The sequence below is a fragment of the Apodemus sylvaticus genome, chromosome 1 (assembly GCF_947179515.1).
Source record: "Apodemus sylvaticus chromosome 1, mApoSyl1.1, whole genome shotgun sequence".
Taxonomy (NCBI): Eukaryota; Metazoa; Chordata; class Mammalia; order Rodentia; family Muridae; genus Apodemus; species Apodemus sylvaticus.
Window position 1 is genome coordinate 57995689 of NC_067472.1, and position 16001 is coordinate 58011689.

Here is a 16001-nt window from a genome sequence, read left to right on the forward strand (position 1 = left end):
CCTTGCTGATACCTCTTGAACAATGGAATAAAACTGGTGATGCTGGAGCCCTTCTGCTCCCCACTTGGACTGGGTCCATATCAGGTGCACCCGGAAACTGTAACCTAGAAGAAACCTTTGAGCCTTGGTAAACTCTCAGTCCTTTACTGCTGGGTGGTAACAACGGGAGTTCCAGTTGTCGGCTCTGTACTTGTGAAACTTGAAGCAAGCTTTCCTCCCTCTCTGGGCCCCCATTTCCTCTGTGTAAACTGAATAATAATAGTTCAGTACACAGTCGTGAGGGTCTTTGCCGGCAGACAGTGTTGGGATACAAAAGGAGGACTTGCCTGCCTTCACAGTACAGGCCTTCAGAATCGAACCCATCCTCCAGTAAGGGATTTGTGTGGCCTTCTGAGTGGCAAGGAGGAGGAGGTTTCTCTATGACCAACAAGTGAGTTTCTTTGACTGCTGGGCCTCAAAACAGCTGGCAAAGCAGTTAGAGTTTTTACGTGTTCTTAGGCAGGGAGTTAGTGAAGTGGATGTGGGGCTTAGAGGGTCTGCGTGTTTGGGAGTGAGACTGCATTTGCTCCCTTTTAGGAACAAGTGGGCCCACCCACTTCCACTCATCCTCTGTGGCAGAAGTCACAGGCCGTGTCCTCTGGGCATAGGTCCTTGATTTCTTCATAAAACAGGTTTCAAACTCAGGGGTTAGGGCAGAGGTGTTGGCAGAGTGCCAGCTTAGCAGCTATGAATCACTCACTGTGTTTGATCCCAGGCACCAAACAGACTGACTACAGGCTCACACCTGTAATGCCGGCACATGGAAAGTGGAGGCAGTGGACTCAGAAGGTCGTCCTCTGAGTCTGAGTTCAAGGGTAGCCTGAACTACCTAGAAGCCTGCCTCAAAACAGATGAACAACGCAGGGGTTAATTGGCCACTGGGATATCGGTCCAGACCAGGAGGTACTAAGCAGGAGAGACCACACCTGAGCCTTTATCCTTCTATCTCTAGTTCATGGCAGCTTTCAAAGTCAGGAAGGAGTTCTTCAGACTGGGAGATCCTTGCTTTTAATTCCAGCTTTTGGGAGACAGAGGAAAGAAGGTCTCTGTGAGCTGCTCAGGAGGTTAGCCTGATGATGACATGGTGAGCTCCAGGCCATTCAGGGATATACAGTGAGACCCCTGTCTACAAACAAACAAACAGACAGACAGACAAAGTAAGGGGCAGAGAGACAGCTTGGTGGTTAAGTGCAATGGCTGCTCTTTCAGAGGGCCTGGGTTTGATTCTTAGCACAGACATGCTGGCTCACAACTATTTGTAACTCCAGTCCCAGGGAATGTGTGTTTCTGGCTTCTGCTGGCACCAGGCAGGCATACAAGTGGTGCACAGCCATACACAGACGCAAAACACTCATATACAGAAAAATAAAATAGATTTAAAATTTTAAAACAAAACAGACAACAACAACAAATCAAGTGAGGCGGTCCAGGGCTGGAGACTTTGGTCAGTGGTAAAGTGCTTGCTGAGCTGCGTGGAGCCGCGGCCAGATCCTCTCTTGGTTCCTCTTTAGCAAGCCATTTCTGTAAATCTGTTTCGTGGTTCCTCTTTAGCAAGCCATTTCTGTAAATCTGTTTCGTGGAGTCGGGTGCAGGGGTGATGGGACACAATTATTGTACCCGTCTCCCAGGGATTATAGGAATTAATTTGCTCAAATTCAACCCAGAGAGCCTGGTACTGACAAAAGAAAGCCTGTGGCCCCGAGGGACCGAGCACCCAAAAGCTTTCCTTTGAGGCTTTGCAAAGGATAGGAGGAGAGGACAGTGGTGCGGGTCTCTGCACAAGGAGGCCAGAGCTCACTGATTGTTGCATAGAGACAAAGTGGTTGAGCTGAACTGGAAGACAGATCTGCACTCAAGACAACCGCAGTGGCTTTCTTCAGTTTCCACCGGTGACGCACCTTCCTCCGCCTCTTCTAGTAGTTTCCTTCCTTCTGTTTGCTCTGGGCTTCTCTGTAATTCCCAGGTTTCCCCATATGGGAGGCAGCATCTTGGAGCAAGAGGTGGGGAGTCGCCAGTCTTAGGCTGGGAAAAGGAGCCTCTAGATTACTGTGTGAACGGAGGCTCCGGTCCACCCAGGAGACCCTGGAAAGAGGGTGAGGTGTCCGGTGCCTGGAATAAGAGACGGGTCTTGTAGACCAAGGGGAGTCCCTCAACCAACCAGGAAAGGATAGGGACTCCCTCAGTGGTAATCGCGAGCGGAACTTCTTTGGTTCCAGGGGCGGGACTCAGAAAGGGCCGAGGGTCCCTGAAAACCTCTAGCTTCGCAGACTACAGCTAGGGCAAGCCGCAGGAGGCGGAGCCTCCGGGTAAGGCGGGACCCTCTAGGGGCGGATCCGGGGGCGGGGCGTAGGTATGGGGTGGAGCGTGGAGGTTTGTGTGCACAGCCCTCCCTCCTCCGGGCCCCGGGTGTCCCCGTGACGCGGCTGCACGGAGCAACCGCGGGCCGGGCCCATCCCGCTGCAGCAGTCCCGGGGCGCAGTAGAGGTGAGGCGGGTGGGGGCCAGCAGCGCACAGAGAGCCCCAGAACGCCGCCAGGTAAGGCTGGCGAGGTGGGGGGCGGGGGACTGTGCCGGACGTGCGCTGGGGGCGTGTTTGAGTATCTGGGGGTGGCGGGGTTAAGGGAGCGGGTCTGAGGGCTGGCGCCTGTGGCGGTTAGCGCGTAGGCGCGACTCTGCCGTAGCCGGTCTTGGATTTGCTGCGCCCGTCTGGGCACTGCCCGCGGTGGTAGGGGTGTGCGGGACTGACAGCGGGTGCGCGCGTATTTGTGAGGGGCCGCCTGGTGTGTATCTGCGTATGCTGTCATTGTGCCCTTCCCGAGCACGGGGTGCGGGCCTGCCTCTGCGCAGACCTTCCGACGTTGGGGTTGTTAAGTAGGCAGCCTGCGGGCAACTGACTCTGCTGCAGGGGGTGCCCGACTGGGGAGCGCCTCCCCCACAGGCCTCCAGAGACCTAAGCGGCCTGAGGACCGCAGACAGACACCTAAGGGAGGGAGGATCTGGAGGCCTGTCTGCAGTGCCAGGTCAAGATAGGGAGACTGAGTCAGGTGGGTGGTAAGGGACAGACAAATAGAGGAAGGATAGAAGTAGGGAGCAGAGTAGGGAAGGAAAAGGACGCGCTGGGAGGACAGAGAGTCATTGAGAACAGACAGACTGACAGAGGGCCTAGACCTGCAAAAAGGGCAATGAGATTAGAGTGAGCACATAGATCCAAGAACCTGACAGAGCGGGTAACTGAGGTTTGGGGTTAAGAGCTTAAGCCAGGAATTAAGTCTGAGTCTAGCTAGAGGCAAGGCTTCCTGGCTGCTTCTCTGCCAGCATGTTCCATCCAAAGTTGGTCTATTTCTCTAACCAACCAAATACTCCGACTCTGACTTTGCCATTTCTTCCTTGGTCTTGTCTCACCTGTCTCCCTCCTTGGTATCCCAGCAACCTCACCATTTAGGGGAAATGGAAGTAGTTAGAATAGCAAGTGCTGGCCGACAACTCTGGCCTTGCCTCTAGCCAGAGCTTGAGGGGAGTCAGGAAGTTGCAAAGTTCTTTTCTCTTCTCCACTCTGCTCAGAATGGTGCTGGAAGGAAATCCTGAAGTGGGATCCCCCCGAGCCGCAGACCTTCAGCACCCGGGGAACAAGGGCTCTTGCATCCTCTCTTCTTCTGGTGAAGAAGCACTGCCGGGCGAGGACCCCATCAAGTATGGCGAACTCATCGTTCTGGGGTGAGCCTCCCTAGTCCAGGAGTGATGGGTCTTGGGGAACTGCCCCCTCAGGTCAGCCAAGATAACAGTGTGCACCGACTGCTCGTCCCAGGACTCTGATTCTTGTTACTTTCCCAGATGAAGAACAAAATTGATCAAACCCATTTCTGTGGTTTTGTTTTGGAGACAGGGTTTCTCTGTATATATAGCCTTGGCCTGGAACTCGATCAGTAGACCAGGGTAGTCTTGAACTCAGAGATCCACCTGCCTCTGCCTCTGCCTCCGGAGGACTAGGATTAAAGGCATGCACCACAACCAGCAGCCGGAGACAATTCTTAAAACTACTCACTACAGTTTGTGATCAGCCAAGAAAATGAATAGCAGAAAAAGAGTCTATAAGGCACCTACTATGTATAAGTGTAGGGTAAAGAATTCTGATTCTGCACAAAACTGCTTGGTTCTAATTCTAATTCATCATGTTGCCAAACTTTCCTGTGCCTTTGTGTCCCCATTTTGAAGACAGGGTTGATGCTAATCTCCCAAAGGTTATCTGAAGGAGGGAAAGGTGGAAGAGATTTTTGTAAAGTACGTAGACTGGTACCCAGCACAAACCAAGCATCTGGGAGACACGTGGTACTAAGCCTTTTCATGGACATTATTTCATCTCAGTCCTCACAAAGATGCTGTGGGGAAGGAGGTCAGGTAAATGAGGCTCAGAGAGGGGAAGTGACTGGTCCAAGAGCACACAGCTCATAAATGGGAGGGTTGGGATCTGAACCCAGATCTTCCTTATTGTATATCTAGCACACTATCACTAAACTGCAGCTCAACCTCATGTTACAGGTGAGAAAGTGGAGGTTATTACAGAGAAATTGATGGGACTTGATAGTTGGATGGGCCCTGTCTCTTTCTGGTCTTTTCTTGCCTGCATACCTACATCTCCCATGAAACTCTTCCCCCAGAGACAGATGCATCTCCCTCTCCTGATCAGCTGTCGGGTCATGATGGAAACTAACAATACATAACAATGGCTGTCACTTGGTGACTTTTATGTGCCACCTTGCCTTTTTCAAATACCCTCAGTAGCTAACTCATCTCAAGACTTTGCTGTAAGTGTGGCAAACTCGGTCAAGCATTTTAAAGCACTTTATCTTGTTTAGCTCTCAGAATCAACATTCCAAGTAGGTGCTGACAGGTGAGTTCCCTTTTATAGAGGTTGTGTGCTGAGTGGAAGAGTGGACGTGTGCCAGGCTCCTGTGAGCCCTCAGCTTGCGTCCCGGCCTGGCTCCCTGCAGGCTTGCCACTGCGGGTGTGTGAGAAGTGCTCAGAAGGGCAAATGAGATGTTCCTCACAGAGAAGCTAAAGTCTGAAAAGTAGGGAACGGCTGTGTCTCTGAGTGAAGGCAGCTCTCTGTCCTCCAAAGAGCAGGGAAGCCTCACTGTGTACCAGAGCTCCTGGGGAACACGTGGAAATCACACATAGGCCGGTGTAGTGCACATACCTGTAATCCCAGCACTCAGGAGGGAGCAACCTGGGTTGTCCAAGACCTCGTCCCCAAAATCAACAAAAAGAAGAGAGAGGGAATAAGAGAGAAAGAAGAGAGAAAAGAAAATAGGAGATATAGAGAGGAATCCCACACCTCAAGAGGCAGAATCTCTGGTCGGGTCTAGAGAATATGGATTTAAACAAACTCACCAGGAAATTCTAATTGGTCTTATATTTGGCATCTTATTTTCTCCCTTTTTGAGATAGGGTCTCACATAGCTCAGGTTGGCTTCCATCATTCTCCCTATGTAGCTGAAGATGACCTTGAACTCCCAATCTTCATTCCTCCCGAGTGCTGGGATTACAGGCATGTGCCACCAGACTGCACATATGTGGTGCTGGGAGTCGAACTCAGGGCCTTGTTCAAGCTAGGCAAGTACTTTACCCAGTGAGCTACATCCCCAGCCCTGTACTCGGCAACTGCCTGTGTCCTTCTCCAGAGCTTTCCGTGACTCTCCACTACTTAGAGAGAAGCATTCTTAGCTTGCTAGTTGTATTGCTACCACCAAAGTCACTAAATCCTCGTCTCACGGATCTCTGCCAGTCTCAGGGCCTTGGCTCAGAGCCAATAACTTCAGGGACTTTGGCAGATCTAGGTGAGTGTGACTCCAGTCCAGTGACCACAATCCGGCCTCTTTGTTTTGTTGTTATTATCTTTGCCTCTTTGCTTGAGACAACTCATTTTCCCTCCCTGGGCCTTGACTTGGCTAATTTATGAAATAGGAAGAAAGACACTTGCCTGGCAGGACATTCTGCAGATCCCATTAGGTAATTAAAAACATGAAGGGCCAGGAACAGAGGCAGCCATCCCCAGCAGCAATCAAGATGGCGACTCACCTCGTCCTTGCTTCTCATGCTCTCCCCCTGAATAGAAGCTGGAAAGGAAGGTGGAAATTAGACACATGTGGGGACGATGGAGGAGTGGAATTAGCAGCTGTTTTCTTCTTCTTGGTCATTTATGGACGTTGTGTGATGAAAGATCCTTTGCTGCAGATAAAGTCTTTACAGTTCTTCAAGGCCCAATATAGGTGCTTCCTCTCCGCACTCCTGATTCTGGGATTATTCCCACCTCCTCCCACTGGACCTGGTGTGTACTTGGCTTGTGCCTGGGTCACGGCAGGTGGAGCCTGGGTTCCTTGAGAAGCTGAATCCTTTCCTCCACCGAGCATGGCTGTGGTGCATCAGCCAAACCACCCTAGCACCTGCTGTTACAGCTGTGGCATGCAGGGAACACTTGGCTCCTTGAAGGAGGGACCCCCACTTCCTACCCCTCAATTCAGCCATTTGCTCTTCTGGGCTTTTCTAGCTTTAGATCGTTCTAGCCGTTGTTCATCAAGGTAGGGTCTGCCCCAAGTTGGCAGTTTCCTTCAGGTCTCCTGAGGGCTCACTCTCTCCTTTCTCTCCTCCCACTATCTCTCCACCACCACATCCACAGTTACAATGGGTGTCTGGCAAGTGGGGACAAGGGCCGCCGCCGAAGCCGCCTGGCACTGAGCCGCCGGCCACATGCCAACGGAGTGAAGCCCGATGTCATGCACCACGTCTCCACGCCGCTCGTCTCCAAGGCAAGCCGCTCATCCCCGGGGGACTGGAAGCATCCCGTTTGTCCTTTGTGCCCAGGCCTGGGTCTTCTTAGGCCTACCTGCAGTGGCCTTTGTGGATCAGGGGAGCACACCCACTATGTCATTGCTCACTCCCTGCCTGTCAGCTCGTCAAGGACATGGCGGCCATGGGTCTGGAGAGGTGATGGCTCTGTGGGGTAAGAGGGCTTGCTGTGCAAGCAGGAGGATTTGAGTCTGGATCGCCAGCCCTCGCAAATTAAAAGCATGTGTGCCTATAACCCCAGGATTGTTGAGAGCAAAGACAGGAGACTGGCTGGGGCTTGCTGGCTCTCGTCCTAACCCAAAACCACAAGCTCCAGGTTCAGTGAGAGACATAAATCTGAGTAATGGCCGACACCCAATGACCTCTATGGGCACATTCGTGCACATGCATGTACATGTGCCATAGAACAGATACACCCCAAAATGGCGATACTAGACACCCTCTGTAGTGTGCCCGACCCTTAACAACCCTTCAAATATTTCCATGACTGCCATACCCCATTCATTGGTTAGATATTTTATTTATTTTAAAATTTTTAAAAAGATTTATTTATTTTATGTATGTGAATACACTTTCACTGTCTTCAGACACACACAAGAAGAGGGCACCAGATCCCATTACAGATGGTTGTGAGCCACCATGTGGTTGTTGGGAATTGAACTCGGGGCCAGTGCTCTTAACTTTAACTGCTGAGCCATCTTTCCAGCCCCCTATTTAAATTTTTTAAAATTTATCTTTATGTATATAGATGTTTGCCTGCATGAATGTCTATGCACTGCAGTGCCCGTGGAGGCCAGAAGACAGTATGGACCTGGAGATACAAACCCTTGTAACCTGCCATATGGGTGCTAAGAATCAAACCAGGGTCCACTACAAGAGCAGCCAGTGATCCTAATCACTGAGTCATCTCCTTAGCACCTATCGGCATTATTTTAGAATTAGCCAAGACTCCGAGAGTGGAATGTGATGTTCACACAATGCCATTACTCATCAAGAAATAGAATGAATCTCTGTCTGCATGTCTATCTTTGTTTGTGTTTGTGTATGGGAATTTATTAGAATAGCTTACAGGCTGTGGTCCAGCTAATCCAACAATGGCTGTCTGCCAATAGAGTATCCAAGAATCCAGTAGTTGTTCAGTGTATAAGGATGGATGTCTCAGCTGGTCTTCACCTGAATATACACCTGAATCCCAAAAGAGTGGGCTGTAATGCCAGCAACGGAATGGACTTGCTAGGGAGAGGGAAAGCAAGCAGGCAGAGAGAGAACGTCCTTCCTCTATGTCCTTTATGTCTACGCAGCCAGCAGAAGATGTAGCCCACATTAAAGGTGGATTTTCCCTCTTGATAAGATCTTGATTAAAGTTTTATCTTCCTGCCTCAAAGATCCAGATTAGAAATAGGTCTCACCACTTCAGATGATTTAATTAAAGCAAAAATCCCTAACAGGTGTGCCCAGTCACTGTGTTTTAGTTCATTCCAGATACAGTCAAGTTGACAACTAAGAACAGCCCCTACATACAATATCACAGAGAAACCTTTGGTTTCAGAGAGTTGATGTGGAAGTTAAGTCTCTGCTGTTTGCAGCCGTGTGACTGAAGGCCGGTTCTCCTCTCTGAATTGTAAAAATGGAACAGTAAGCACATTTTTTTTTGAGGTAACTGAAGGATTAAACAAGAGAACCAACTAAGAGTTCCTTCTATGCAAGTCTCCTCTGTACAGGACAAAGCCTCCCCTTCCTGGGAGTGGCTATTGGGCCTGGAGCTGGCCTCTGGCTCAGAAGTTTACACCTCTCCTGTACCCTGGGAAGTGACTGCCTTCTCTCCACCAGGCCCTGAGTAACCGAGGCCAGCACAGCATTTCATACACACTGTCCCGGAGCCACTCAGTCATAGTGGAGTACACACATGACAGCGACAAAGACATGTTCCAGGTATGTCCAGCCTTTCAGCCTCTGCTCTGCAGGTCAGGGTCAGGTCATGGACACAGGGCCTGGGAAAGATGTTTCTGAGCCCTCATTGTAGTGGACTGCCCTTCAGATGGAGAAGTAGGATGTCTTAGACTGGGTTCCTGACTTTGCAGTCAATAGCAAGCCAGCAGCCCTCAGAGTCAAGACTCCTAGAGGGTAGGAGGCTCTACAGCTTTGAAGTTCAGAGTATAGGGTGACGCCTCATCATGCCTAGGTTTGGACGCGAGCTCTATGCACTTACCATTGGGTGACCTTGGGCAGGTGTCATGTAATATCTCTGAGTCTTGTTTTCCTCATCTGTAAAATGAGGCCCATAGTAACCTCCCGACGAGGAGAGTGGCTGAGGCCTTGTACATACAGTGCTTGGCTTGGCCCCAGAGAGCCAGGTCAGAGGTTAAGAGCACTTCTTGCTCTTGCAAAGGACTCAGGTTCAGTTCTCAGCACCTACCATCTGTTGACTTATAGCTGCCTGTTACTCAGTACCCGGGGAGCCATGCCCTCTGGCCTACATAGGTGCTTGCACACATGTAGTACAGTAAACTCACTCAGAAACACATACATGTACAAACATAATAAGCAGAGTGTGGTAACTTACACCTTTAATACTTGCACTTGGGAGGTAGAGTTCAGTGAATTTGAAGCTAGCCTGACTACATAGCAAATTCAAAGCCAGTGCAGGCTACACAGTGAGACCCCACTTAACAAAAGCAGCAGCAGCAAGAGCTGGGTGGCGGTACACAACTTTAATCCCAGGGCTTGGGAGGCAGAGGCAGAGTGAGGGTATTTCTCAGAGCTGTGGGGCCACAGAGCAGAAGTTGGTTCATGCCACAACTGATCAGATGTAAGAAACTTGCATGCAAGCCCACAGGGTCTAGACTCTAGAGAGGTGTGGTGTGCACTGTTCTCTTTGGGGCTAGCATATTCATTTTTTGGTGGCTGCTGAGACACTGGGTGAGAACACTGAATTTTGCCTGTGCATGTGTTCTGGCCCTCCTTTCCTTATAGATTGGCCGCTCTACTGAAAACATGATTGACTTTGTGGTAACAGACACATCTCCTGGCGGAGGGGCTACAGAGGGCCCTTCTGCCCAAAGCACCATCTCCCGCTATGCCTGCAGAATCCTCTGTGACCGCCGACCACCCTATACTGCCCGCATCTATGCTGCTGGCTTTGATGCCTCTAGCAACATCTTTCTTGGAGTGAGTGGTTTCCGAAGCATGGCTAACCCTTAGCAGAGAAGGCGGGGGTGGGGGGGGGGGAAATGCTGCATCCTGGAGCGATGGGCCAGAACACAGCCATCCTCTGTATTACTTAGCAGCCCATTTTTTGAAGAAGCAAAGTGAAGAACAAAGAGGTCAGGTGGTGCCCAGGACCTGAAATCCTCTCTGGGAAACCCGAGACCTCGAAGGTGGAGGAATACCATCTCTGGCATGCAGCCTCTGGGGAACTCTTGGACTTGTAAGCTCATCCTTCATGTGGTCCTAGGAACGGGCAGCCAAGTGGAGGACTCCTGATGGTCTGATGGACGGCCTGACAACCAATGGGGTTCTGGTGATGCACCCAGCAGGCGGCTTCTCCGAGGACTCTGCCCCAGGTGTCTGGAGGGAGATCTCTGTCTGCGGGAATGTGTACACACTCCGGGATAGCAGATCAGCTCAGCAGCGGGGGAAGCTGGTAGGTGGCCTCCTCCATTTCTCCCCACCCTTCCCAGGCCCCCATCATCAATTCCTTACCTCTCCACGCTGGGAGATGAATCTCCAGCACTTCTCTCCAAGGGAGTTCCACTGTGCTGTGCTTGGTGAGTCCCAGGCTCAGACAGTTGCTGACACTTGTCACTTACCCCACAGACAGGACCAGAGCAAGGTGCCTCGGCATATTTTATCTGCTGGGGATCTAGCAGGTGATGTGAAATAGAGCCATGATAATGCACTGTGTGGAACCAAATGGCTACCAGCAGCTTAGGAAATCACACCATCTTCACACCAAGGATGACACTTGGGCCTGTGCATGAGCAGTTTATAGCCCAGAGTGTTGGCAGCTTATAGTGTGCCTGTCACATTTGGGGGGGGGTGTTATTATTCTCTCCCAGGAGGAGTAAAGGGGCCTTTGGTGTAGTTCTTACACTGCTGGTCCGGAAGTGCCCCTTTGGGAGTAAGTTCTAGGAAAAACCTGAGCTGCATAGCTATGCTCATTGACTGGACCGCAGAATTGTCCCCGGTGTCAGCATGTAGGAAGATCATGAGTTCCCAGCCTGAGAACACAGCAAGAACCTGTCTGAGAACCAAACCAGAGGCTGGAGAGATGGCTCAGGGGTAAGAGCACTGGCTGCTCGTCAGAGGACCCAGGTTCCATCCCCGGCATCCACATGGCAGCTCACAGCCATCCATAACTCTAGATCTAGGGGACCTTCATGGGCACCGGGCATGCATGTAATGCACAGACATATGTGCAGGCAAAACAAACAAAACAAACCATGCACATGAATGTAACAGACATGTGCTTATTATGTGCCCACTGTACAGCAGGCATCAGTCCATGATTTTTTCAGTTGACTTATTTAATCTCCACAAGGCCCACTTGAGATTTGGAATTTACTTTGAGGTCCAGAAGACCAAGCTACAGAAGTTAAATTATTTTCTTGCTAACTGTGAGTAAGTGAATGGCCAGATCAGGGCTCAGATGGAGGCTCTCTGGCTCTAGAGTTCTTGCTATGATCCATGACCCGTGGGACACTCTCCTTGGGCTCAGTACCGTATCCCCCATGGATGGTGTCTGTTTTCCTTGTCATATCCTACTTCTGTCATTTTGGGAGAGCTTTGGAAAACGTTTCAGAGAAACCTTGCTTTGGGCCAGACCTCCTGATTTGACCTTTGAAGATACCAAAGCCCGAGTCCTGCTGAGAGTAAGGGGCTGTGTACTTGGGGCGTCCGCCTTCCTTGTCTCAGCTGGCCTAGGGTGTTTTCTTCAGGGAATGTCACTGGCCAGATAGATGGCTTCTCTGGGGTGAGGCTGCCTGTTGGCAGGGCCAGAGAGCTCTTGGGCTAAGGCCTTCTGCTGCCTCCGGCAGGTGGAAAACGAATCCAACGTCCTGCAAGATGGTTCGCTCATCGACCTGTGTGGGGCCACACTGTTGTGGCGCACTCCGGCAGGGTTGCTGAGGGCGCCCACCCTGAAACAACTGGAGGCCCAGCGACAGGAGGCCAATGCAGCACGGCCCCAGTGTCCTGTGGGCCTCAGCACCTTGGCCTTCCCCAGTCCAGCCCGTGGCCGCACAGCACCCGACAAGCAGCAGCCCTGGGTCTACGTCCGTTGTGGTCATGTCCACGGCTATCATGGCTGGGGCTGCCGGAGGGAGCGAGGCCCCCAGGAGCGAGAGTGTCCTCTCTGCCGCCTTGTGGGACCCTATGTGCCCCTGTGGCTCGGCCAGGAGGCCGGTCTCTGCCTGGATCCTGGGCCACCCAGCCACGCTTTTGCACCCTGTGGCCATGTCTGTTCTGAGAAGACTGCCCGCTATTGGGCCCAGACACCACTGCCGCATGGCACCCACGCTTTCCACGCCGCCTGCCCCTTTTGTGGAGCCTGGCTCACCGGGGAGCTTGGCTGCGTCCGCCTAATTTTCCAGGGGCCACTGGACTAGGCTCTCCAGGGTCCTTGCCGCCATGCTCGCCTGCCTACCCAGGTCCCCCATCTCCTGCTGTTCGGAGGGAGCTCTGCATGTGGGACTCTGCCTGCTGGCAATAACCACACCAGTTGGATGCATTGGATGGGCTGTGGCCCTCTCCTCAACTCTTGCCTCTAAGAGGGTCCCTGAGATCTCTATCCCAGTCATACTGATAGGGACTTTAGCACCAGCTCTGCCCCAGGCTGATGGAGGGCACCCCATGCCCCTGTCCTCCCTGGGGTACCCTACATCATGCTGCATACACTGTGCCCCTGGGGGAATGAAGGGGCCATGGCCCCTGACTTCCAGCTTAGACTGGTTGTGCCCTGAACCTGCCAATCCAGTAACAGCTATTCCTCCGTCCTGCTGCTGCCGTGGGTTACTCTATAAACCTTGCTGCTCAGCTGCCCCTAAAGATCCGCGTGTCCCGAATGCATGCAATGCCTCCAGCCCCGGTGAGTAAGTAACAAGTGGGCGGCGGCGGGCAGGCTGAGGTCAGCATCTGCTCACTTCCAGTACAAGCAGGATGGTGACAAGTGGGGGACACATGGACAGTCAGGATCACAACCTAGTGGGGTAAGGGTGGACAGCTCTTCATGTTTGTTTGGATCAGGGAATTCTAGGGCTAAAGAGCAGGCAGCCCTTGCTGGGTTTGGGAAAGTCAGAGGCTTCATGGAGGGGGTAAAACGAGTTCAGCCTCCGTGGTGACTTGGAATCTTCCAGGCCCACAAGGTAAGAGCTCTATACGCTCTTGGCAAAGGTTCAGGGTAAAGAAGCAGAGGTGGAGAGACAGATTAAGGGGAGCATGGGGTGTGGCTATGCCTGGTGGTGATTCAGATCCTCATTTATGGACAGTCAGGAGTCAAAGCTGGGAAGAGCTCACTGCTCCACAGCACCGCCTCTGAAACAAGGGCTACCATTGCTGAATATTCACTGTGTGCCCCACCCCATCCTAACAGTAATTACAGCTGCAGCCACCAGGTACCAGGGCTCTGCTTCTCCAAGATTTTATTTAATCCTCACAGTGATTCAGGAAGGGAGATGGCCCTACTTGGGTTCTTAGAGAATGATGATCTAGTTGGAAGCTATTATTGGAAGCCACAACTGTCCCTCTCAGATCATACTAAGACTGGGCAAGACTGAGGTAAGGCAGGTTAGAGTCTGTTTCATGGAAAAGCTGACAAGCAGACAGATAGATATCACCTGCTCAGTGCCTGATGTTACAAGAGCCGCAGCCATGAGCAGGGCCTTCCAGTCAGAGGAGGGGCCTGTGGGACTTGCCAGAAGCTGATTACCACATCCTGCTGGCCACCTGTACGCGCTGAGGTTGTTCTGAGAACTTGCATGGCCTAAAACCAGAGCCACAGCTTGAATGCCAGACCCTGTAGAGACAGGATGGAGTATGGATGGCAACCTGGGTGAGGGCACTAACATAGGAGAGCAGGGAGAACGCTTCGCAACCAACATGCAGGTCAGCAGAAAAAGGAGAAGGCTGTAGGCTGGGACCTGGTGGGCTGTGGAGTCTGTGGGAGTCAAGTCAGTGCTGAACCCCTCCCTGTGCCTCCCATGTGAGTCACAGCTTCCTTTGAGCCAAGGGCTAAGATGGGGTTTTCCCCTGACACAAGGAAAAATGAACGAGGTAGACAGAATATAGAGGGAAAAGGGCTCTGAGTGGAGAAATGATGCTGTCCTCAGAGCAAGACAGAAGCCAGAGCCCTAGGGGGAGGAAGAGTCCACGGGAACAGGCCCAAGGCCACACAGCTGCTGGTTGAGGCCATAAAAACCAGATGAGCTGTTGATAGGCCGGAAGGCAGCCATCCCAGAGTAGTCTACGCACCATAAAGCTACAGTGCAAAGCATGGCAGAAGGGGGTGCCAGGGTGTGTTGGGAACATTTCAACCCTCCCGCAAAGCACTAGAAATGGAACTCTACCCAGTTCTTGCTAATGATGACGTTGGGGTCCAGGCCAGGGAACACATCCTGATCTCATTTCTGGTGTTGAATCTCAGACTCTGCGAGAAAGAACAAACAAAATGTACTTGAGTGGGCTTTAGGGAGAGCTCAGGCTGGGGGTGGAAGCCAGCTCTTGGAGCTTCAGATCCAGTATTGTTCAGCGGAATGGCAGTCTCTAAAGCCAAGCACGGTGGCTTGTGCTTGTAATCCCAGCATTTGGTAGGCTTTAAGGAAGGAGGACCGTGTGTCCAATGCTAGCCTGGGCTACATGGCAAGACCCTGTCTCAAACAAACAAAAACAAAAAGTATTTTCATTACCAGATGGATGTAAACATACAGAAAAGCCATGACCATTAAAATAGAATATGTGTGTGTGTGTGTGTGTGTGAGAGAGAGAGAGAGAGAGAGAGAGAGAGAGTTGGTGCAGGAGTTGGAAACAGTATAATATATTGGAAACAGTGATATGTTATCTCAGGGTTTTTGCAAGAATTAAATGAGATTCTATATGGCAAGCTGCTGGTAAAGGACTTCATTTAATATGCACTCCTCTTAACTGAGATTATAAAATGGCACCATGCAACTTGGTTGGGGGTCTTGGGAACTGAGATTCTTCACTTGCCTGAAGTAGCCCTTGGTGGCTATACTTCTCCTGCCTGGTTATGATTATATTTCAACTTGATCTCAGACAACTTTATACCTAGTCTAAAAACAATGAGAATGGTGAAAGGAAAGAAGAGGACTCTCCTCAGGACACATTTTTACAGAATTCCCCCTTATAATGACACTCACCAATCAGAACCAAGAGCTACTAGCGCTGTGGTGACAGACTTGGCCTTAAGTACCTTTGTGAATGAGAAACTGGTGTCTGTGTTGGGGCACTGGTTGCACTGGGCCCTCTAAATAGGCAAGGTAAGGAAGGTGTGTTGAATTTCAGTCCCAAGACACTACCTCCTACACAACACTAGGGGGCAGCATACCTCTTGATGGTTGCCCATGCCTTGGAGTAGTCTCACTTATTAGTCCTGAAGTAAAGCTGACAACGTTCCAGAATAAGAGAAGTAACCTATCTGAAGTCACACAGTTGGTAAGAGACAGACATCTGATTTGACCTAAGTCCGCCCCAGGTCTAACCCAAGGACTTTTCAGCGCTTGCCAGGTTAGCCAGCAGGTACTCACAAGAGCTACAGGTCACCCAGAAAGACACCTCCCTCACTACCAAGAGTAGACGACATGCTTGCCAGCATCCTGGGCTGCGCTCCCGTCACTGGAGACTGCTTTTCTATTCTAGCTGGAAAATGGTCACACTAAGAAAATGCCTGCTACTGGCTGGCCTCAACTTTGAGTGCGTTGAGGAAACTGGGCTCCCAATATTTTAAGGATGGCTTCTAGGCCCAAGGTGACCCAGTGGAGCACCTGTAGCATTCTTCTGAACCCCCGCGTGAATGGGACTACTGGTCGCACAGCTAACATTCTTTGTAATAACTCTGTAGTCTCCAAATAGCATCCCCAAACTCTAAATCCAGAGAGAAGGGATCCA

At 51.2% G+C, this 16001-nt stretch overlaps 1 protein-coding gene across 5 annotated transcripts; it reads left to right on the plus strand.

Moving 5' to 3' along the window:
- The first annotated feature begins 297 nt into the window (after nucleotides 1–297).
- Peli3 (pellino E3 ubiquitin protein ligase family member 3) lies at nucleotides 298–13459 on the plus strand. 5 transcript variants are annotated; one of them, XM_052193170.1, is made up of 7 exons: nucleotides 298–430; nucleotides 3600–3752; nucleotides 6712–6841; nucleotides 8712–8813; nucleotides 9855–10049; nucleotides 10336–10524; nucleotides 11918–13459. In XM_052193170.1, exons 1-7 carry the CDS (start codon nucleotides 420–422, stop codon nucleotides 12485–12487), a joined length of 1350 nt encoding a protein of 449 aa, XP_052049130.1. In that variant the 5' UTR covers nucleotides 298–419; the 3' UTR covers nucleotides 12488–13459. The 5 variants fall into 5 exon arrangements, with proteins under 5 accessions (XP_052049130.1, XP_052049148.1, XP_052049166.1 ...); XM_052193188.1 differs by lacking the exon at nucleotides 298–430 and adding an exon at nucleotides 1627–1928; XM_052193206.1 differs by lacking the exon at nucleotides 298–430 and adding an exon at nucleotides 2032–2132.
- The last annotated feature ends 2542 nt before the right edge of the window (nucleotides 13460–16001 follow it).